At 39.5% G+C, this 23,686-nt stretch overlaps 1 protein-coding gene and 1 pseudogene across 1 annotated transcript; one reads left to right on the top strand and one right to left on the bottom strand.

Moving 5' to 3' along the window:
- The first annotated feature begins 3,577 nt into the window (after positions 1-3,577).
- On the top strand, positions 3,578-6,122 carry LOC104428462 (BTB/POZ domain-containing protein At4g08455-like). The gene is made up of 2 exons (XM_018866199.2): positions 3,578-4,043; positions 5,349-6,122. The coding sequence occupies exons 1-2, from the start codon at positions 3,603-3,605 to the stop codon at positions 5,814-5,816; spliced, it is 909 nt and encodes a 302-aa protein (XP_018721744.2). The 5' UTR covers positions 3,578-3,602; the 3' UTR covers positions 5,817-6,122.
- Positions 6,123-9,769: 3,647 nt separating this feature from the next.
- Positions 9,770-23,686, bottom strand: part of LOC104446148 — a 17,921-nt pseudogene continuing 4,004 nt past the window's right edge.

Genomic DNA, 23,686 nt, shown 5'->3' with positions numbered 1-23,686 from the left:
CCAAGTCTTCGAACTTAGTAATCCATTAGCTTTATTTAGGTAATTGACCACATAAAAAATTCCAGAAGGTCGCGACACTGACCGACTCGTCTTTTGCTGATTAAATAAGGAAAGAATATATTAGGTACACTAATGATGCCATGTCATTTGGTCCATTCATTATGCCCACTTGCTAGGTTTTCCTCTTGTGTTTACCGTCTCTTTTCTCTCCGTTTTCTCTATTTCGTTCTTTCAGGTCATGGATAGCGCTCCCTCCTCTGTTACCCCCTCTTCTCTCTCCGACCTCTCCCTCATTTGCATGGTGCGCCGATAACATCGTTGACCTGACCTCTCCCTCACCTGAGTTTGACCTCTACGCCTTCCCACCAGTGACGGCACCACCATTGAAGTCGTCCACCGCCCCCGGGTCCAAGGACAAGCCCATGTCCCCGCCGTCATCACCCATGACCCCAGGCACTCCCTTTCCCTCAACCCTGCATACTTGAGTCCTCTATAGCTCCGATGTCGTCACTTCTCTCCATAGCTTCTGGCTTTGACGAGGGCGTTTGGCGCTATCAACCCTCGTCCAAATTTTTCTGTATTACTCATAGATTCAAATATTATTATATCTCCAACTCTCCAGGTCAAAACACATAATTACAAAATAGCTTAAGGGTCTATTCCTTTAACTATTGTCTATAAAGTTCACTATAAAGCCATGGTCTCATATTTTGGGATTAATACATTTAAAAATAGTCCAAAAGGAGAAACTCAGTTTCTCCAAACCAATATCACTAGGGTTAATACTATTATTTCTTGGAATGATATTGTTTTCGCGAACAATGGGAGTTAGAAGACCAAACTCCACCAAAGGTTGTTCGTAATAGTGAACCAACAAATATAATTCAACATCCTAAAGGAAAAGTAACCATTTAATTCCCAAGAAGATCATTTGATATAAGATCTATACTTTTCTCTTCCTCTAGGAGATCAGTTGATCTTCATGCAAACCTCTCTCCTCTAATTACTCTTCCGCCAAAAAATCAAGATGGAGCTACAACTTCTAATCAACCCAATAATCCTAGCATTAGTGGTCTTGATAATCAATCTATAATTCCTAAGCCTATTTATCAACAAGGTCAAAATGAACAAAACTTTGATAATTCATACTCTCGCCATCACTCTCCTACTTATTCACAATTAGTAGATCCCAAGGTTCTTGTTATTTAAAAAGAATTTGAACCTAACCGTGGGTTTCTAAATAAAGAATTTAATTCAGAAGAAAACAAAGAAATTAGACAATGGTTTTTTAATACTTTCCATAAGCAAGCCAAAGAAATTAAATAAAAATATTATGATTTTCTCTATGAACATGAAACCTATATCTTCTTTTTTTATTGGTTTGAAGAATATTTTCTCCAACCTAGAGAAATTTACGTTTTCGATCATGCTTATAAATGACAACTCGATAATGGCCAAACTATAAAATCTAATCATCCTCCTTTGAGAAAGATTAGAATCCAATATAGGGACAGTGAAATCATTTCTACTCCTTTCAGAATCACAGCTGATAATGATGAATCCCAAACTTCAAAGATAATACAGCAAAATAATAACACCAACTAGCATTTCCATACTATTGGTAATCAATTAAATAGAATAGATTTTTCTATTCAGTTGTATTCTACTCAATTACCAAAACCTGAAACCTTTAAACCATCGATTTTTTAACATTTTGAATTTCCTAAAGCTTATAACCCAAAATTTGCTAAAGCTTTAGAAAATGAAAGGAGGTCTTTAGGAAAGATACCCGTCTTAGACACTCTTAATGTTAGGGGACCTCGTCCAACAAAAGAGACTTCTAAGGTCAGAGGTCTAGTTATCAACGATACTCCTGACCAAACAAATGTCCTTGAAAAATCCAATGAAGAATTTGAAAATGAATTAGTTCTTGAAATAAATATATTTTCATGGAAAAATCCTTAAGAACTTTACTATCAAGGGGCCGCTCCTCCTGATATTGTCCTTGAAGAGTCATTACAAAGAGTTCAAAATAAGTATTCTCCTAATGCCATTTATGAATGAGATATAGATGGTGTCTCAAAAAATAATATTATTAATATTCGAATCAAATGGTCACAGTAGCCAATGCCTATAAAACTCAACAAGAAATTTTATTATTGGAGTCACAATTACTTCTGGTTAATGAGTATGACATAAGCTACGAGGCACTAGCCGAGGGAGTTCCATATGGAGGAAAACACTCTAGAGAACAGAGCACTAGACTTTTACAAAACCTCTTTCCTAATGGACTTAATCAGGAAAAGTTCTAAGGCGATGGAAGTTCCCTAAAAATTATAATCTTTATACGTGGAATGCAATTTGTTCTAGAGCCTTCTGTTATGTGCAATCAAATCCTAATATGAATGATATTGGAAATTGCTTACTAGGCCATCACAAAAAACTTGCGTGATAATCTTATGTTTACTTTATCAATAAAGGCTTAGGATTTGATAGCAATCTTTTAATTTACGCGGCATCAGGCCTAGTAATACTTATTTATAAAGTTTAGCGCACCTTAAGAAAACTAGAAAGTATATACTTAAGAACGACATGATCCAAAATACGCTGCTCAAGCCCCTAAAAGCAATACTCAACGGCAAACTCTAGGGTAGACCTCTTCTTATGTCTCTGCATCACTGAAAATTGCTCCTTCCGAATGGTCAACTCGAGATTGGAAATAATCGGGATTCGACTAATCGACGATGCTGACCAAACATCAATGTACTTTTCTATTCGTCTTGTACCTAAGAATAAAGTGTGTTGTGAGGAGAAAGATTAAATATAAAAAATCTTCTCTTTACCCATTCCCTCTACCCTTCATGTGCTTTTCCACCGCATTCTTTCCAGCACGAAGACAAAAGGTTTCCTCGAAAAGTAATACCAATTTCATCATCTTGCGTCTGGTTTTTACCTACAAGATGTTATTCCAAGAGGACCATTAATAGCAATGCCGAACCCATTGAATCATGCAATCTAATATCACACGTTCGTCCGTCATACCATACTTAAAAAAAACAACTAATGATGGCCTAATTAAGTGCATCTACTTCTCTATCTTTGTCTGATGACGATCCATGTGGATTGGTGAAGATAAGATGTAGACTATAGTCGACGGACAAAGTTTAGTCGGTCACCAAAATAATTACTCAGGCTTATATTAGTAAAAATATGGAATGGAATCGTCGCTTGCATGTAGCTAAGGTTGTTAGCATAGACTGCTATATATTCTGATAAGAGACATGAACGGGTCGTTACGTGATTGACCAATTATAGAGAACGAAATGGCTTCGAAAATATCTCTGGAGATAAGCTCGGGGATTAGGTTGATTCCATTAATATCATGCAAAGTTGTTTCAAAGGTAAAAGAAGATGGATAAGACATATATCTGCAAGACCCACCTCTTAAGGTTTTATTATTATAACCGGAATAGTGTATGAGTATGGCATTGCCTATGAAATCATGTAATATGGGTTACATATGTATCATTAGTTTTTTTTTTTTTTTTTTACAAAACATGCCCTCGGAAGAGCTCGAGCGAGACGTGGAAGTCATCAGGCGAATGCTGAAAGGTAGCGGGCGAAAAGTGGAAGTTCTCGGGCCACATCGCTCGTCGTTCCTGTGCGAGACAAAAGAAAAAGAAGAAGGCCGAGAGATGGCTATCCCTCCGCAGATGCATCGATCATGCGAAGAGAGGGAGACCGACTGGAAACAGAAGAAGCACGTCACAGTCGGTGCCGCCACGAGGGACTTACCCGAGAAGGCCGAACAGAACATGCCCCTGGAAGATCTCAAGCGACAAGTGGAAGTTCTCGGGCGAAAGCTGGAGATGTTAGAGAAGTTAGTGGTCTTCAGGAGTTTCGAGCCTCCGACCGGCCACCAGCCCCCCCAAAGTGGTTCCTCCCATGATCCCGGGTTCGCCAACATGGTCTTAATGATCGCAGCCGAGGACGGTCCCAATGGAGGCCCTTCCATGCCGTTGCTGGTTGACAGGGACATTCTGGTGAGCATCGGTTCGTTGATCTTCGTTGCTGGTTTCGCTTTGATTTGAATTTTGGGTCTTCCTTTGTTTTTTCTCCGATCTCCATTTGTATTTGGGGAGTTTCAGAGGCGGGGAGAGGATTTAGCGCACAGCGGTTAAGAGTAGATTAGTTTGTAGTTAATTCTTTGGGAGGGATCGTGTATTCTGTTCTTTGTTCCTTGCTTCAAGTTCCAATAGCGGGCGTGTCTCCTAGGATGGTGACAAATTGTGTGCTCAATGGTAAATAAGTGGTCAATTACCTTACGAAGAAGTTTTAGAATAATTCTTGGTGAAAGTGGGGAAGATAGGATGTGGGAACACGGTCTTTATGAGTTCTCTCAGTCGGCAAACCATTGTATGCTGAGTCTTTGTTCGATGGTCTTAATTTCTGCAAAGTTAACGTGCTCGACTGTGACAAATTGCCGGGAGGGAAGACAAGATACTCTGGAGGGCTTGTGGTGGATATATATGATGGTCTGAAAACGGGGATGGTCAGACTGTTATCAAATTCAGTTGTCTGGGTCAGTTATCAAGCTTTCTCAGATTTCTTTAGAAGTTTTATCTACCTTTGGCCGTCGTGGGCATTCCTACGAACAATTGTTATTGAGAAAAGGCCACTCCATTGGTAGTTTGTGCTGATATAGATTTAAGTAAGGGAAACCTACGTTGAATTTTTTTGGACTTTTAATATGTTTTTTTCCTTATGTGTTCATGAGAATTTGGTAACAGGACATTTGGACATGGGATATGCTAACACCATGGTACCTATGTCTTGCTAGTGGACAGCGATCCCTCTTTGCACTTACCACTTGGAAGTTCATGACAGGGTGGTAGTTTTGCTTGGAATGAGGTTCGGTTTAGTTGAGTGGAATTTTAATCTTTATTTGAAGAGACATATTTAGTAATTGAATTGCTGGATACTTCATTCATTATGACTCTTTCACAAGATTAGATTTAAATGATGCTTGTGCCAACGGATATGCATTTTGCCTGCTGCTATGTGCATTTCATTGGAGTTATCAACTCAAACATCACAAAAGCTTGAGTAGGTTTTTCGCTTGGCATGGAGCATTTATGAGCACAACATAGTTTTTCATAATTTTGGTATTTGATAACAATAGCAAGGACATGTTCAAAAGCTTTTCTTTCATGCTCATAATATAACATCTTCAGTTTAGCAAACTCCGACTCTTGTAGATAGGATGCATAAACATCTCCTATCAAACTATTGAGTTTTCACATTGCAAGAATTGTACTTGTGCTCTTCAATTTTCTACTTACTAACAGGTTAGTCAGTCCCCGGTATTTAAAGCAATGCTCGAGAATGAGATGGAAGAAAGCCAAAGCGGCACCATTAAGATAAGTGACATGTCGTATGATGCCCTCCATGCATTTGTCAACTTTCTTCGTGCCGGAGCATGCGTCGATGAGCAAATGGCTTGTGAGCTTCTGGTATCAGCAGAAAAGAACCTGGTGGAGCAGCTTAAAGCTTACTGCGAGATGTTTTTGGTATCCAAATTAAACTGGGACAACTCGATCAAATACTTTGCCTTTGCGCACCAGCACAATGCCAAGCATCTACTTGACGCCGCCACGTCCGTAATCTCAGATAACTTGGGTAAGCTCAGAAAACGTCAAGAATACTCGCTACTCTTTGAAGTGGACCCACGCCTTGGGTTGGAGTTACTAGAAGCATCTCTTTTGAGGCGGGAAAACAATGATGCGGCAAAAGCATCTCTTGCGAGGCGGGAATGATGCGGCAAAACAATGCAGCACTTGATACTTCTGCAAAGTAATAGTCTCCTTTGGAGAAAGGAAATTTGTATCCACAAGAATTGGGGGCTTTTTATGTTTTAATAATCCTTTTCCTACTTCTGTTGGAGATTCTCCTTTTCCTACTTCAGTTGGAGATGATCATATTCCTACTTCAGTTATAGATTCTCAGGTGATTATGATGACTTTTGCTTTGGGGAGCATTTTTAGCTTCACTGGTGAAAGCCATTTTCTAGGTTCGGTTGAGTTACTTTGATCGATGAATGATAGGGATCAAACTTTGAAACTTTGCTGTCTGAGCTTGGAGTTCATTTGTCTCTTTTCTCTTGGTTTTTTTGTTAGTAAAAGAAGTGTCTAAGCTTGAAAATCCTGCCTCCTACTTCTTCGAGAAGGCAAATATGCTGATGAAGAAATCCTATAATGGACATTTAGAAGTTATGTAGGAAGTATGATATAGGCCGATAGAAACTTATAATCTTCTTGTTGATGCAAGTGCTCTTTTTTTTCATAGATCAAAGAGAACTAGTAAAAATCTGTTCATTTTTGTATCTTCGATTGAGACAGCATATGCCCATTGCCTTTCTGACTTATGCTTGCACTTTCTTATTTTACTCTTGTTTTCCTTTCATTTAAAGTAACTTACCCTTTGATAATTCCGCACTTTTGGTTCTGACATTTGTTTTCTGTCAATCCTTTGGATCCTGATCTATGTGATGTTATTTATCATTTTGTGATCTGGATGTTATCTAAATGTTTCTGCATATAAACTTGATATATGTCATTGAGTTGAAATTAGCTCTGTCCTTGTTAATCAATAGAAAAGATATCTTGAATAACTTTATGAAGGTTCTCAAATTAGGTAAGGATCTACCTGTCACTGATTCACAGCTAAGTGAACAAGTTCCCCATGCCCATGGTTCAGTCTTTAGGAATGCACGGTGTCCTGTATTGGTTTTGTATCATGCTTTAGCTGGGACAGTTATCTTGAGCAAGTGGTGATGTTTGTTGTTCTACGCTTGGCACTTCCAAATTCCTCTTTGTACGGTGTCTGGAATGGCAGGGAATTAGTTTGGAGGGCAGAAAGGTTGCCTAATGTTGTCATTACGAATTTTTTTGTCTCCTGGTCTCATCTGCTCAGACGTTTGAGGAAATAGTCCATACAACTCATTTGGTAATATGTGTGGTCGAAAGATCTGTGACCTTGCCTGGTTAGTCTGATATGCGGGCAGAACTCAATGCTGTAATTATGTGATACTTAGCTCTCCCATGGTAACATGGTGCTTACTCTTCTCTCATATGCTTATTTGGCTTATTGCAGATCTGTAGGCAATCAACAATGCACCCAAAATACCCTAGCAGTTCGTTCTCGAGAGATTGATTATAAAAAAGTCAATGTTTTGGTACCATTATAGTTACTCATTACGTATTGTTGCTTCACCCTGTTTTGAAGATTTTAAACAAGGTTTAACTTGACAAAATGATATGTGATGTATCCGATGTGTGAAATACTTTTTGATATGTGATAGAAGATCTTCACATGCGGATTCATTAAAAGCACGTATCAAGTATGCATGAGTGACTATTAAGACTTGCCAATCATACTCGGGTTGAAAAAAGCATAAATACGGGTTAATTGCCAAATCATGATTCAAATGGAAAAGTATTATAAGCGATGGTGATGGCCAGATGGAGCAAGTCAAATCCATCCCATCAAACATTATATGTCCCTTGCACCGAACGTTTAAAAAATTCGGAAAGACATGATGGAGGGCAATAATTTTGTGAGAAACCTCCGAACAATTAGGGTACGTGTTAAATTAATGTTTCGATTTTGAATTCGGATAAATCAAATTTATCGATAAAGATTTCCCAAGCCAAGAAGAAATTTCGTCGGTCTCCGAAGGATTACAAAATAAATGGAAGATACGAAATTTTCTTTACCTGTATTTGTTGGTCACGGTGGGGCCCACGCCATGGGCTTTCTTCATTTAGCCGAAGCCTACAAGAGAAAGGAGTATGGCACGTGAAGAATCAAAAAGAGGGAAGTGTGGGGCCCAAGGTCAAACCTTTGACCTTGGGCACACACCCACACACACACACACACGCGTATAAAAACGTCTTCGTCTCTTCTCTTCAAAAAAGAAAGACGCACGCCGAAGCCCTACACGTGAGAAGCCGCGCACGTCCACGCCACTTGAAGAAGATCCCAAGATCTTGAAGCCTCGCGAAGCCATACGTAGAGAGTTTTGTCGCACGGTAATTTGTGCCGTGAGTTTATACCCAATCAGAGTTGTTTATTTATACACTTAGGGTTTAGAGTTAAATTTAGATGCGGAAAACATTTGCGGGAAACACTTGAGCGATTTTTAAACTCAGATTCTCCGATTTTAGTGGATTATTTACTGCTGGCTCTCCCGGTGGACGTAGGTATCGATACTCGGACCGAATCACGTAAATTTATAGTGTCATTGATTTTCTCGTTAATTTCTTGGTGATTTCGCGTTGATGTAATTTGTAAGATTCTGTCGTTTGTTTCTGCATATTATATCCCAACAAAGACGTTTGGTAACGATTCTCTTCCCGGGAAGAAATTCTGACAAAAAATAATTATTTTTTATTCTGTTCCCGGGAATTAATTATAAGTAAAAGAATGCGTTTGGTAAGTGTCCAAAATTTCTAATTTTGTAATATAATTGTGTTTGGTACCGTGCTCATTGATTCTATTACAAATCAATTTCCTTTAATTTTTAAATAAAAATTTTACTTTTTCATTCTTTTCTTTTCTTTTCTTTTTTCCTTTTTCTCTGTTCTTCTTCTTCTTCTTGTGGGGCGATTGGCCAAACGAGGGCTGGCGACCTCACCAGAGCGTCGTGGGTGGGAGGCTGATGGCCAAGCTAGCCTCGTCGGGGCGGGGCGAGGCCTGCCCGGCCACTGATAGGGCTAGGCGAGGCTTGCCCGTGACCAGGCCAACCTCACGAGGCCGGGCGAGGCTCGCTTAGCCACCGATGGGGCTGGGCGTCGCAAGGCTTGCCCAGCCTCGACAAGGCTCGATCTCACCAAATCTGGCGAGGCCAAGCCTCACTGGTGGCTGGGCTTGCCTCTGGCGAGCTCGTCGGACCTCGCTTTGTCCTAGCGAGCCTCCGGCAAGCTCGTCGAATCGGTGGACGGTGATCGGTGTCGACGGTGGATGGCGGTGGAGGCCGGCGGGCGACGACAAGCGGAGGTGGACGGCGGTTGCGAGATAGCCAAAGGGAAGAAGAAGAAGAGTTGGTTTTTATTCTCAAACTTGTTCTCGAAACAAGAATCAACTTTTTTTTTGTTCTTGATTCCACTCCCAATCTGATCCCGGGAACAAAAATTTTATAAAATGCGATTCTTGGCCCAAACTAATTTTGGGAACAAAAAATCAGAATTTGGCCATATTTGGATGGTTACCAAACAGGGCCTTAATTGCCCAAATAATGTCTATTGCAAGTCTTAAACTAATGAGAATGTCTCCTGGACGTTACTTACATCAAAGTTCAATAACTAAAGAAAGTTTTGGGTTGGTTGTCGACCGGAATATCCAAGCTCCAGTGAACTAATTGAAAGCCAAGTCAAAGTTTAGTGATATAATTGGAAAAAAAGTTAAAAGGAAGGAATAGACAACAGATGAAAATAAGAACAAATTTAGATGACGCTAATGTAAATAAAACCCTGAAGTGAAATGTAGTCTCTGTTACTTGTAAGCATTTGGTCCGTCCATAATTTCCTAGACAAGGCTCAAATTTCCCTAGATCATAGTATAAATAGATATGATGACAAATTTTAACATGAATAATTTGTAATGACATCGAATAAGCACTTAAAATCAATAAAAGTTAACTGTCAAAGCCGAAAGCATTCAATTGGGAAAACAATACCAATGAGACGATGCCAGAGGTTACATCCCGATGAACACAAAGGCAATCAGATCTATTAACAAAACCATGCAAAAAATTATCCCCACTCCTGTTCCTTCAAACTCAAAATTCCATAAAATTGAAGTGCCATTTTCCCAACTGATTTTTCTCGTCAACAGTTATCCCGTACAGTACAAGACTACGACTTTGTGAAAGTATCCTTAGGTGTTGCAATGTTTTCCCGCTTTGCAAGATAGGCTTCATATATCTACACCAGAAGGGCGGGGTGCTTTTCAATGAATTCTGAATATTCTTGACATTTGCTGAGTTTATCCATATTGTCCAAGATTAATGACAAGGTGGCCTCAAGGAGAAGTTTCGCATTGTGCTGGTGCGCAAAGGCATAGTTTACGATCAAGTTGTCCCAGTTCAATTTGGATACCAAGAACTTCTCACAATAAGCTTTGAGGTGCTTTACCTGGTACTTTTCGGCCAATTCTAGAAGCTCACAAGCCATTTGCTCATCGAGCCATGCTTCAGCAGAATAAAGATAGTCGACAAATGCTCGGAGGGCATCATAGGACACATCACTTATCTTAATCGTGCCACTTCAGCTTTCCTCCATCTCATTCTTGAGCATTGCTTCAAACACTAGGGACCGGTTAGCCTGATTGTTAATGCAAAATCGAAGAGAAGTCAAGAACACAATTTTTGTAGTGTGAGAAATCTCAATAGTTTGATCGGAGATGTTTGTCATCTCAGCAATATCAATCAAGAGTTTTCTAAATCGAAGAAACATCTGACATGAATTTTATGGAGCTTGTGAGCAAAGCTTCTTAGAAATGTCCTTGCTAACGTTATCAATTGCAAAACTCATGAAAACTGTGTTGTGATCAATAAGTCCCCTATGCCAAGTGAAAAAACTTCAAAACTCAAGTTTATGTAAATTTTAAGTTGATAACTCCAATGAAATTACATTGCAGCAGGCAAAATGCATATCTGATAGGCCAAGAAATGATTAAATCAAATATTGTCAAAGAAAGTCATGATCACTAAAGTATCCAGCGACTCAATTACCAATTATTCCACTCAACTCAACTAAGCCTCGTTTCCAAGCAAATAAAAGGAATCAATCATGATCTGCATAAAAAGATCAAGAACCTCTCTGACTTATATATCTGGTCCAACCAAACAAACATGGTAGTTCTAATGCCTGATTAGATGAAAGCTAATTCAAAAACTTCAAAATTAACCTAAGAAAGACATTAATAACAGACTAGGAGGTAAAAGAAATAATCTATTAGTGGAAATATCCTATGTAGATGCATCCTTACCAGCATGCAGTTCCAAAAGTAAATGCAACCCAGTATCACCATATATAATCCAGTCAGAAGCATGTATAGTGCCAGAATTTTACAGCAAGTCTCTAAATAAAGAGTGGCAGAAATTCTATTAATTTGACATTTCTGATTATATATGTTCAACAACTATTTAATCTGCCTAAACTTTGGCATTACATCTTGAAAACTAGAGTAAACATAAGAAGGTTAAGTTGAGGCTCGAGAAGAGAGAAGACCAAGACCAATTCAAGCAATCGCTGAGGCCAGAAACAAAAGAAGAAAGTGGCCCGACATGGTTTTTCAAGGTCAGATCACAGATAAGATTTGTTGAATGCATATGTTTAATAAACTCATGGCGACTTAGTCAGGAATTGTCTGAAGAGGAAGGAAGCAATCTAAGGGCACGTTTGGCAACGATTCTGTTCCCGGGAGCTGATTTTGACTAAAAATAATTATTTTTGATTACGTTCCTGAACGATTCCGAGTAAAAAAAGTGCGTTTGGTAACTTGTTTAAAATTTTGATTCTGGAATAGAATTGCGTTTGGTACCGTATTAATTGATTATGTTCCAAATTAATTTCTTTTGAATTTTAAATAAATTTTAAATAATTTCTTTACTTTTTACTTTTTTCTTTTCTTTTTTTCCTCTTTTTTTTTTTTTTTCTTTTTTCCCTTTTTTTTTTTTTTATTCTTCTTCTTCTTCTTCATTTGGCCGGTCGCCGGACCGGCGATCAAGCCACGGCGACGAGGGCCGGCGACGCTCACCGGAGCGTCGTCGACCTCGGCGAGGTCGGCCTTCGTCGGCCGAGCCTCGCCGACAAACGAGCGAGGCTCGCCGAGCCTCGCCGGTGGGCTGGCTTGCCTCCGGCGAGCTCGCCGGACCTCGCCCGGCCTCGGCAAGCCTCAGGCGACCGGCGGCGGCGGCGGGCGGTGGCGGACGGCGGCGATGGCGGATGGCAACCAAGGGTTTTACGTTTTGATTCTTTTCTGATTCTCGAACGTAGAATCAAATTTTTTTATTCTCAAATCTTGTCCAAAATCGTTTCCGGGAACAAAAAATTTACCAAACGCGATTCTCGTCCCAAACTGATTCTGGGAACAAAAAATCAGAATCTGGCACTATTTGGCACGTTGCCAAACAGGCCCTAAGAGAACTCGTTTGGTTAACTTTTCTCCGGTGTACGAAAATTAGGATTATAATTATTTGAATCATTTATTTGATCCCCCACTCTATCCAGGCATCTCTGAAGAGTATTTTGTGGCAAAGTGTAGTAATTTACTACGGGAAGTTTGTTACATTACATGGTTGCCTTGTCTAGAGTGGCTGCATTCTTTTTGATATCCTCATGAACAAGAAAGTATGAAGGCTGGCTTTTGATGATTAGAAAATTGACTCAGTCGCACAAGCAGGAGATAGCTAGTCAGTTATAAATAACACAAGTACTGACAGCATGAAAGTTTGAGATGGCGAGCTAGTTAGAGGTGTCGTATAGGCCTCCTCTGAGGCATCAGAAGCATTTGATCAATCAAGCCCTAAGTCATTATCCTCAAGTAATATCACTTTTGGAGGCAGTCTTTGTTTCCCGACTGAAACTACTACCCTATCACGGACTTCAAGCGGCAAGGGCAAAGGGTGATCGCTATCGACTAGTAAGCTACAGGTACCACTGTGCTAGCACACCCATGTCAATGTTGAGTTACCGAATTCCTATAAACACATAAAAGTAATCTTAAAAGTCCAACTGCAAATTCTCCGTAGGTCTCCCCTCCTTAAATCTATTTGCACAAATTTCTCAGTAACAAATCTTCTAATGAAATCCTTTATGAGCATTACTCTCACTCTCTTATAACTTCTCTCTGCCTCAACTAAAACGAAAAATCTGAGAAACCTTAATAGCTCGACCCAGACAACTGAATTTAATAACTGTTGGGAATAAAGGATTCCCAAAATCGGATTCGACACTAAATCGAACCCCTAAAACGAATGCGGAAGACAAGCCCGGGAAAATCACGTATCACCGATCCTAAAGCACACCACAGATTCGAGCGTACCTTGTTAGTCACAGATTAAACACTGACACCGATAAGAGGAAGAGAATTTGGCTCTGTTCGATCCGATGACGCCTTGAAGGGAAGAAAAACGTTGCCTTGTGCTTACTGTTTTTCTTTTCTTTTGGAGAGAGAGTGAGGAAGAGGGAGACATACGTACGTTAATTATGCCAAATGGTACGTTCTCCCTCTCTCTCCTCCTTTATATATGTCCCCTCTAATGAACAAACGTACCCCTTCGTCCATGGGCCCTAATTCTGCGGACCGAGCTTTTAGGCCCAATATGGGTGGACGGGCCAACTTAGGCCCATCACTATAAATAAAACCATCATCTCCCACTCGCACATGGTGGGCCGAACATGATTCTCTTTACCTCTTTTCAACATTCATACCGGTGAATAATCCGTGCGACCAGCATACTTTGAGAGCTCGTTGATATGCATCTGTTAGGAATATATAGCAGCTCATAATGGGCGTCTCACTCTAAGTAGATTTAGTATGCAGTGCCCTAGATCGATCAATCACATTTATATCTATCTTGATCTCTTTTAAACAATGATACATATATTGTATTCACAATTATAATTATCACAAAAACAATCATAATTGGTCGACCAGTGAATACAAAACTATAATGTGATTCTCCAAATTCGATCTTCCTCTTCCCTTCAAACTCTCAATTTTAGTTCAGCTTGCTTTTCTAGAAACGTCCCATTAGATCGAATCAACTCATGACCATTGGCAACATCCTAAGATAGCAAACACTAAATAGAAATCTTGAGAATAAGTAAGAGTCATGAGGGGACTAAAAATTTGAGGAACTCTTGCCCTCAAGAGTCTCACACGACATAAAAGTTGAGATCAAACTTTTGTCACTCTTATTGGTCGTCTCATGCATACGTAGTATGAAATACGTATTACGGTATTAACTCATTTCCCGTGGAGCGTATGTCTACACCTTTCAATACCGTACAGATGATAGTTCAGACATACCCAATGTCTAACTTGAGTTCACGTATCTACTCATTCACAAAATTCGTCAGAATTCACATCTGGCATCATAGACAAATAAAGTAAAATATGTGGGGTATTTTACTTTCGGACATAGTAAGTATTATGTCCTCATCTTAACACTTAGTTAAGGCGACATACGTATTTTAAGCTTGAGCTCTCAATTATCACATAGATAATAAGCTTAAAACAATCTCATCTTTATTTATCACACAGTAAATAGAGGCGATTACCCGTGTGAGTGAGCTAATCTTATATCTGTCCGACGTACTTTCTCAACTTAAAATGATGCACAGAGCATTAAGATGCATAAAGATCAAACAAAGATACATAGGCATTAATAATGAAACAACACTAGTTCATAAATGTGAACAACTCAGGGAAATTACAATCCAGTACATCAGACTCTACGCAATCCTAGAGATTTTACATAACCACAAAACCCATCTCTAGGTATTGGCTTTGTCATAGGATCTGTTACCATTCTATGCGTAAATATGTACTGTAAGTTCACATCCTTTCGTGCAACCATATCTTTGACAAAGTTACACTTGTTATCTATATGTTTGGTCTTGCCATGATATTTTAGATATTTGATGTACGCTATAGCTACATGGCTATCACAGTTAACCAATAATTGATTTGCAGCTTTCTCAATAACACCTAAATGATCCAAAAATCTCTTAAGCCAAACTCATTCTTGTACATTGATAATGCCATGAACTCGCTTCCATTGTGGATAAGGCTATACACGTTTGCTTCTTACTACTCCATGATATGGCGCCATTGTTCAGTAAGAAAGCAAATCCAGAGGTAGATTTTCTTTCATCTAAATTTCATCCCCAATCAACATCTGAATAGCCTTCAAGTCGCAGATCATTTCCTTGGTAATTCAACTTGTAATCAGCAGTTCCCTTCAGATACCTCAGTATTCTTTTAACGGCCTTCCAATGTGCTGGACCCGGATTGGCTTGGTATCTACTCACCATTCCAACTGCAAAACATATGTCAGGTCTTGTGCACATCATAGCGTACATCAAGCTCCCAACAGCACTAGCATAAGGAACATGTTTCATTTGTTCCTTTTCTTGTGGAGTCCTTGGACACAGTTTATGGCTCAATCCTTCACCTTTTGCAATAGGAGTGTCTATGGGTTTACAATCTTGTATACGAAATCGTTCAAGAAACCTATTTATATATGTTTCTTGCGAAAGAGACAACGATCTCTTCGAACGATCTCTTGAAATCTTAACTCCAAGAATGTATGCAGCCTCACCCATATCCTTTATCTCAAAGTTGGAAGACAACCAACTCTTGACAGTATTAACAAACTCTATATTGCTTCCGGCAATCAGTATATCATCAACATATAATGATATGATCACAAATTGATCATTAGATCTTTTGATATATACACAATGATCCCCATCTATCATTGTAAAGTCATATGCCATTATGGCATTATGAAAACGTATATATCATTGTCTCGATGACTGCTTAAGGCTGTATATCGATCTCAAAAGTCGACATACTTTTTCTCCTTGGCCTTTCACTATGAAACCAGCAGGTTGTTCCATATATATTTCTTCCTCTAATTCTCCATTAAGGAAAGCAGTCTTTACATCCATCTGATGTAACTCAAGATCCATACTAGCCACTATTGCTAGAATAATGCGAATCGAGGTAAATCTCACTGCAGGAGAAAATGTATCTTCATAATCAATTCATTTCTGTTGATTATACCTCTTCACCACAAGGCGAGCCTTATGCCTTTCTATCGAGCCATCAGCCTTTCACTTTACTTTGAGAACTCACTTATTCCCAATAACTCTGCGTCGTTTTGGAAGATCAACCAGTTCCCAGACTTGGTTTGATTTCATTGACTCCATTTCATCTTCCATTCCATGAATCCATTTTTCCTTACTAGGGCAATTCAGAGTCTCATTAATATTTCTTGGCTCATCCTCATCTTGTGGAGCAACCATAAAAGTTTCCCTTTCAATGTCAAAACATCGACGGGGAATACTTTGACGACTTGTTCGCCGTATGGGAGATTGTACACTTTGCACATCATTTCCCATTATACTCCCACTAGGATTAGATAATGATGATGTCATCTCATCATGTGGTTGTAATTGAGAATGAGTTGAATTCAATTCATCACTTCTCATATTACTCCCACTTGGACAAACTCCACTAATATCATTATCTTCTAAGGTTTCAAATAGGGAGTAATCTTCCCTTATTTCGCCCTTCTTAGGAAATTCATCCTTTAAGAATATGACATCCCGTGATTCAAATTCAGTTATACTCCCACTTTCCTGCTCACCTATGAACACATACCCTTTCGAGTGTTCCGAGTATCTTATGAAAATACTCTTCTTTCCTCTAGGACCCAATTTCCCAAACTTGTAAGAGGACTCATGTGTATAGGCAGCACAACCCCATGACTTAAGAAAACTTAAGTCCCGTTTTCTACCTGTCCATAACTCATATGGAGTGGAAGTAACTGATTTGGAAGACCACCCGGTTAAGTATATAGGCAGCAATTAACAACGCATCACTTCAAAAAGTAATAGGTAAGTTAGCATGCGTCATCATGGACCTAACCATTTCCAGTAGGGTTCTATTTCTTCTTTCCGCAACACCATTTTGTTGAGGAGTGTATGGAATAGACAACTGTCTTTCTATTCCTTTTTCATCACATAATTTTCTGAACTCATCAAATAAATATTCTCGACCTCGATCGGATCTCAATGCTTTTATTTTCTTGTCTAATTGATTTTCTATCAAGTTCATAAACCTTTTGAAACAACTTAATGCTTCAGATTTATGATAAATCAAATAAACATATCCGAATCGAGTATAATCATCTATACAAGTGATGAAATAAACAACCCCATGCATTCCTTCCACATTTATTGGACCATAGACATCAGAATGGATTAAATGCAAATGAAATTCAGCTCTTTCACATTTTCCAAATGGTTTCCTTGCCGTTTTCCCTTTTAGGCAATGCTTATATATGGGCAAATCGACTTTTTCAATGTTGCCCAACAAGCCCTCTTTGGCTAGTCTATTCATACGCTGTTGGCCAATATGACCAAGTCTAGCATGCCACACATTCACATTATTATCATACGAATTATGAGACGTGAGAAGGGAATAACAAACATTTGCATTAACATAGTTAATATCTAATACAATGAAACTATCCAGAAAATAACCACAACCATAGTAATTTGTATCCAAAAACAAATCCACACCTCTATTATGGAAGTTCATATTAAAACCTAGTTTAACCAACACTAAAACAGACACTAAATTCCGACGAATCTCCGGAGCATACAATACATCATGAAGAAACAAAGTGCGTCCACCACGCATGTTCAATTAGGCGAGTGCCAATTCCTTTCACTTCAGCTGCGGGTTGTTTCCCACATAGACCCACTTAGTTCCAGTTAGTACTCGTCGGAATTCCACGAAGGATCCTCTATCCTTCGCTACATGGTCTGTCGCTCCTGAATCCACAGTCTACAAAGGATTGGACTCAGTTAAGAATACAGAACTCGACACAAAAGTAAAGTTCTGAAAAGTACTTACCTTCTTTGGCTCACGACTGTCGCGAGCATAGTGACCCTTCTTATCACAGTTGTAACACTTCACCCTTGTAAGCTTCTTCATTCGAGGACGCTTTCCTCTTCCATGTTGGTTAAGATTGGGTTTCTTCCCTAAAGGACCTGCTTCCTTGCCTTTCCCATTATCAAGCCAGTTAGGACGTTTACGCTTGGAGCTCGAAGCTCCATGTGAGCTAAAACCAACATGATAGAGTTCAGCTTCCGGCTTAGCCGCCAAGAAGCGGTCCTCTTCCAGTTCAAGATGACGCACTGCATCCTCAAACGTTTTGATATTTTTATTATGGGTCAAGTGCACCTTCATATGCTCCCAACTCTGAGGCAAGGAACGAATCACTGCTTGCACTTGCTGCTCATCTATCAGGACATGGCCAGCATCTTTTAGCTCATTTATCATGTTTAACATCTTTCTAAGATGTTGCTTCATGGTCTGACCATGAGGCTTCTTATAAGAGTCAAACCTAATAGTGAGCTGCCTCAGTCTGGTCACCGAAGTATGACCAAATCTAGCTGCCAATGCTTCCCACATTTCCTTGGCATTGTCAAAATGCCTAAACTCTTGCATGACGTAATTTTCCATGCTGCTTAGCAATGTGATGCGAGCAAGAGAATTCTTTCTTTTCCATGCAGCAAAAGCTTCCTTATCTCTCTTGTACTGTGTAGTGTTTCCTTCTTCAGGTTCTACCATGGTCAGGTTAAGAGTTTCTAGTGTCTCTTGCTCTTCCAGCACATATTGGATTTTCATGTGTCATATTTCATAGTTGTCACCATTGAGCTTTTCACCTTTGTTCAGCTCGGCAACTATGCTCTTTGTGGTTGAAGTCATTGATCTGAACACATCAGACATATGTGCACGAATTATTAATGCATATCATTTATGCATCCCTTTTGCACAGACCCATCATATTAATGAACAATTTCAAGTAAGGTTTCATAATCAAAAAGTCACTAAGTTTCCAATCATCCTCCAAAAATCCTAACTTAAAACTATCATTAATATAATTGTCTTATGCAAAATTAAATTCTGTGAAGCTACAAAAACTTCTATAATTACCCACAGCAATCAGCAATAACAGAAAGTAAATAATAATTGACATCCAATAAAACAATAATGCTTTCACATAAATACAACTAACATATCGGTTGCTACATCAACAACAATCAGGTAGTAAATATTACATAAGATATCCACAAAACACACTTAACAAAGATCAGCCAATACATCTAACACCAAGTCAGCACACGAACTGGGAAAGATCCTCTTTTGTCTTTTCCCTTGTAACAATCCAATAATATTCATCTACAAAATCCATCATAATTTTCTTATATGAAGCAGCTCTGTTGACATCCTATATGCGATTCAACACTCCTTGCCATTCCAGTGAAAGGGTGTTCATGAAAAATCGCACCATTTCTGACTGTGGCATAGGACGACCATTCCATATGACCTTTTGAATTTTCCCGTTGACTTCAAGAACGTGATTAATTAAGTTACCACTCTCCCATCGATGATCAGTCAGCTCACCTATCAGCTTAGAAAGCCTTTCCTTTTGTTCATTGGTAATTGCGCGAATAGGTGTACGCAACCTAAGGGGAGGCATTGTTCTCTGCAACAAATGCATAACAAATAAGGGATCACATATAATCCACATAGACTTAATTGGAAAAAGAAACGCATTCTTTTTCTTTTTCTTTTTTTTTTTGTCAACGGTCAAAGTCAACGGTCAACGGTCGTCAATCAACGGTCGTCGGACTGGTGGGACTGGGTCGGACGAACCGGCCGGCACGTGCGCGGCATGCGCGCCGGAGGCTACCTTGCGGGTCGGGTCGTCGTCGGGTCGGGTCGCCGGCCAACCAACGATCGTCGGCGATGACGTCATCCCGGCGGTTACCGTGATGTCATGGTGACGTCAGCACGCGTCGGTTCGCCGACCGGTGCGTGTCGGTTCGACGCCGGCAGCACGCACGTGCCGGTTCGCCCGATCGGCACGTGTGGCGTACGCGCTAGCAAAGCCAGCGCTTCGGGCGTGTTGCGCCCACGCGCAGCGGCTTACGGCCATGCGTGTGGGCGCGTCCGGCGTCTCCCGGTGATGCACAACCCGTCGACGGACTCGTCTCGACGAGCCCTTTCACCTTATGCTTTCAGAAATCGATTTAGACTTACAGAAACTAGAAAAAATGGACGAACAGTGCTCGGGTGTCGGGATTTTGCGCCCCGATCCGTGTCGGCCGATTATTTTCGCAAAAAATCAAACAAAAAACATGAAAGGGGTCGGGAAAACATGAACTAGGGCTCCGATACCAATGTTGGGAATAACGGATTCCCAAAATTGGATTCGACACTAAATCGAACCCTAAAACGAATGCGGAAGACAAGCCCGGGAAAATCACGTATCACCGATCCTAAAGCACACCGGGGATTCGAGCGTACCTTGTTAGCCACAAATTAAACACCGACGCCGATAAGAGGAAGAGAATTTGGCCCCCGTTCGATCCGATGACGCCTTGAAGGAAGAAAAACGTTGCCTTGTGCTTACTTGTTTTCTTTTCTTTTTGGAGAGAGAGTGAGGAAGAGGGAGACGTACGTACGTTAATTATGCCAAAGGTGCGTTCTCCCTCTCTCTCCTCCTTTATATATGTCCCCTCTAATGAACAAACGTACCCCTTCGTCCATGGGCCCTAATCCTGCGGGCCGGGCTTTTAGGCCCAACATGGGTGGACGGGCCAACTTAGGCCCATCACTATAAATAAAACCATCAATAACGCTATGACCAACCCGTTTTTAGAGCATCTATATCAATATAAGTTCTCCCAAAAGAGTATCCTCGCTTCCATCTCTCGCTTCATTCAGGCATCATTTTACAGTCAAGAGCCTCAAAGGTTCAGCATACAGTGGTTCTCCACATCTTCATCGTCCAATGATTGAAAGATACTCAAAAAGGAAGTGTTCCCGTATCTAATCTAACCTTCATGAAGAATTACTGCAAATTTTCTCCATAACGTAATTGACCACTTATTTACCATCCAGACACAATTTAACACTCCTATCAGACATACCCGTGATCAGAACTTGGAGCAAGGAGCAGAACATTTGAACCCACCTGCAAATTAACTACAAACTAATCAAAGATTAGCTACTGTGGACTAAACCCTCTCATCCCTTCCAAAATTGCTAAATTTAATCGGAGATCAGAGAAAAACAAAGAAAAACCCAAAAATCAAATCAAAGAAAACCCAGCAACCAAATCAGTAACCTTAGCAAAAGACGATGCTCACCATAATGGCCCTGTGTGCCAGCACCGGCATGGACGGGCCTCCGTCGGGACCATCTTCAGCTGCGACCAAGACGATATCGGTGAACCCAGACCCAAGAGAGCGACCACCGAAGTGATGGCGGCGGTGGTCGGTCGGAGAGGAGGATAGTCAAGAAGGCGACCCTGGCCTTCAATTCCTCGATCTCTCGCTTGAGCTCTTCCTCGGTCTCGCTCGCCTCTTCGTAGCACTCCTTGCAAGTGCCGGCGTTGCGCCTGGCGTACTCCTCCTTGCAAGATATGCAGCGCGCATGGTGGACTCGGTCTCCTCCAGGTGCTCCTGCCTCGCGCACAGTCGCTGCATTTCCTTCTCTCTTTTTTCTCGTACTCACGTCATTTGCTGCGCACGCTTCTCCACGTCTATTGGAAGTAAAAACGTGCGAAATGAAAAAAATAAAAATAAAAAATAAAACATGATTATAATTAGGCATATAATGATTCCACAACTGAAAGGATTCTCCCACAGCTTTTTTCGAAATCTCTTTTTTAATTTGATTAATTTGCCCTTAAATTTCAGCCACATTTTAATTTTCATAGATATTATTATTAATAATAAAAGGTCGTGAAAAATTATTTCCCAACTAATTATTATTTTCGACCAGAAGAACTACTTATTATTAAATGCAAATGACTTACTTAAAGCAATATAAGATAAATCCTTTGGCATCCACTTAAGTTTAGTGAATATTTCAATTAGGTAATTGAACTTTATTTCAATATCTTATTATACTATTTAATGTTTTTACAGTTGATGCATTTTGGTCAAACCCAATTGATTTTTAACAAACTATTTACAATGCAGACAAGTGGCAAATTCTTTGGGCGTCACGTTACGGCACATGTAATGAGGACACCACGTTAACATTTTGCTTGAGAAGCCACATTCAAGTACACAAATTGTAAAAAGGAAAACAAATACAAGTTTCGTAGATCAAGTAGCTAAAATTAATGTTAAGTGACATGATTGGCAGTGACTAAAATTTTGTATCTATGATTGAAGTTTGCCAAGCAAGATAGCTTTATTGATTGATCTTTTTTTAGATTAAGAACGTATTTTGAGCTTTATTCTTAGACATTACAGTAGAAGAAGTTTAGAGTTGAAAAGGCTTATAATTGTGCGTTTTCTATGTGAATAAACGGTATAGCCATAACAAATTTAGGTAGTGAAATTACAACCTCCGAGACCGGGAACCACTTGGCATGTTTCTGGATTGGTGGAAAACATCAAGAAGGTGCTGGGTTGACATTGGCCTGGACTGTAAAATTGGAATCGCAGCTTAGGATTGGGACTTGGGAGTCAGTCACAAAAAATGAAAAGTTCAGGTCAAATATGTAAAATATTGCACTTATCTCCTATGTAGCACGGACACGGACACGTGACACGCGACACGACACGACACGACACGACACAACACGCCACGCCGACACATCATTTTTTTAAAATAGAGAATTTCGACACGTTCCGACAAGTTATATATTAAATATAAATACATAAATAAGTAATAATAAAAATAGCCTAGAATTAATTTAGACAAAAAATATTAAATAATATCATTCATTATTTTAATTTGTTGCAATAACACATAAAACTTATAGGAAAAAAACAGTGTTTAATAAAAAATGCTGAAATGATAATTTTAAATTTATTTATTTATCATATATAGCATTTTTTGTATTATTTCTTTCATAGTAAAAGACTTTTTAAAAACTAAAACAATTTTAAAAAAACTGAAAAAAAAAAAAAATTGACCTCACATGTGTATATTTATAACATTCTTATTACTTCTTTTATTACTTATTTTGTGTATATTTATATTTTGACCCCACAAGTATTAGAAATTTTTAAAATTGACCCGTATGTGTCGGAATCGCGTGTCGACCTGGACTTGCGTGTCGGAGAGAATTGACCACATGTTGGATTTTTCAACACTCGTTGACCGCGTATCGGACACATGTCGGATTTTTCAACACTCGTTGACCGCGTATCGGACACGTGTCGGAGTGTCGGACACGACACGAAAGCTTCCGAAGAGTGTCCGTGTTACATAGCTTATCTCTGCATTTTGGAGATTAGTTTAATCCTCTATTTTCTCATGTAACATGTTCACCCTCTAACCTGTAGGGCATGGAACTGGAGTTGCCGAAACTTGAAGGTGCTGCGCAAGCCATACATGAAAATCTGATTTATTTGAATGAAATAAAGTTGAGTGAAAAATATTGAGGGAAAAATTTACTGTGTATTCCTTTCACCGATTAATGATGTACAATATAGATCTTATTTATAATACATAGAGCAAAACTAACTAAGGAAAAAAAATATATGGAATAAAGGAAAATGATTTCCTAATACACAATATTGTAATTTTCTATCAATAGACTAATCGGTATCAATTAGAATCAACATCCAAATCAATTAGTTAGGCAATGGCATCTTCAACAAAACATGTAATTTGCTTTCTTCTGCAAGATATTAATGAGATAAATAAGCGATTGCCCTCTTGCTTGGTTGCAATTCTATCGGAGAATTACTAAAAAGTCCTAATCTTATTATAACTATGTCGATTTAGCCATAATTTTCTTTTTCTTTTTTGCCAATTGAATCATAAACCTTTTATAATTGTGTCA

The sequence above is a fragment of the Eucalyptus grandis genome, chromosome 6 (genome assembly GCF_016545825.1).
Source record: "Eucalyptus grandis isolate ANBG69807.140 chromosome 6, ASM1654582v1, whole genome shotgun sequence".
In the NCBI taxonomy this organism is placed as follows: Eukaryota; Viridiplantae; Streptophyta; class Magnoliopsida; order Myrtales; family Myrtaceae; genus Eucalyptus; species Eucalyptus grandis.
This window is presented reverse-complemented; position numbering and strand designations above follow the sequence as displayed.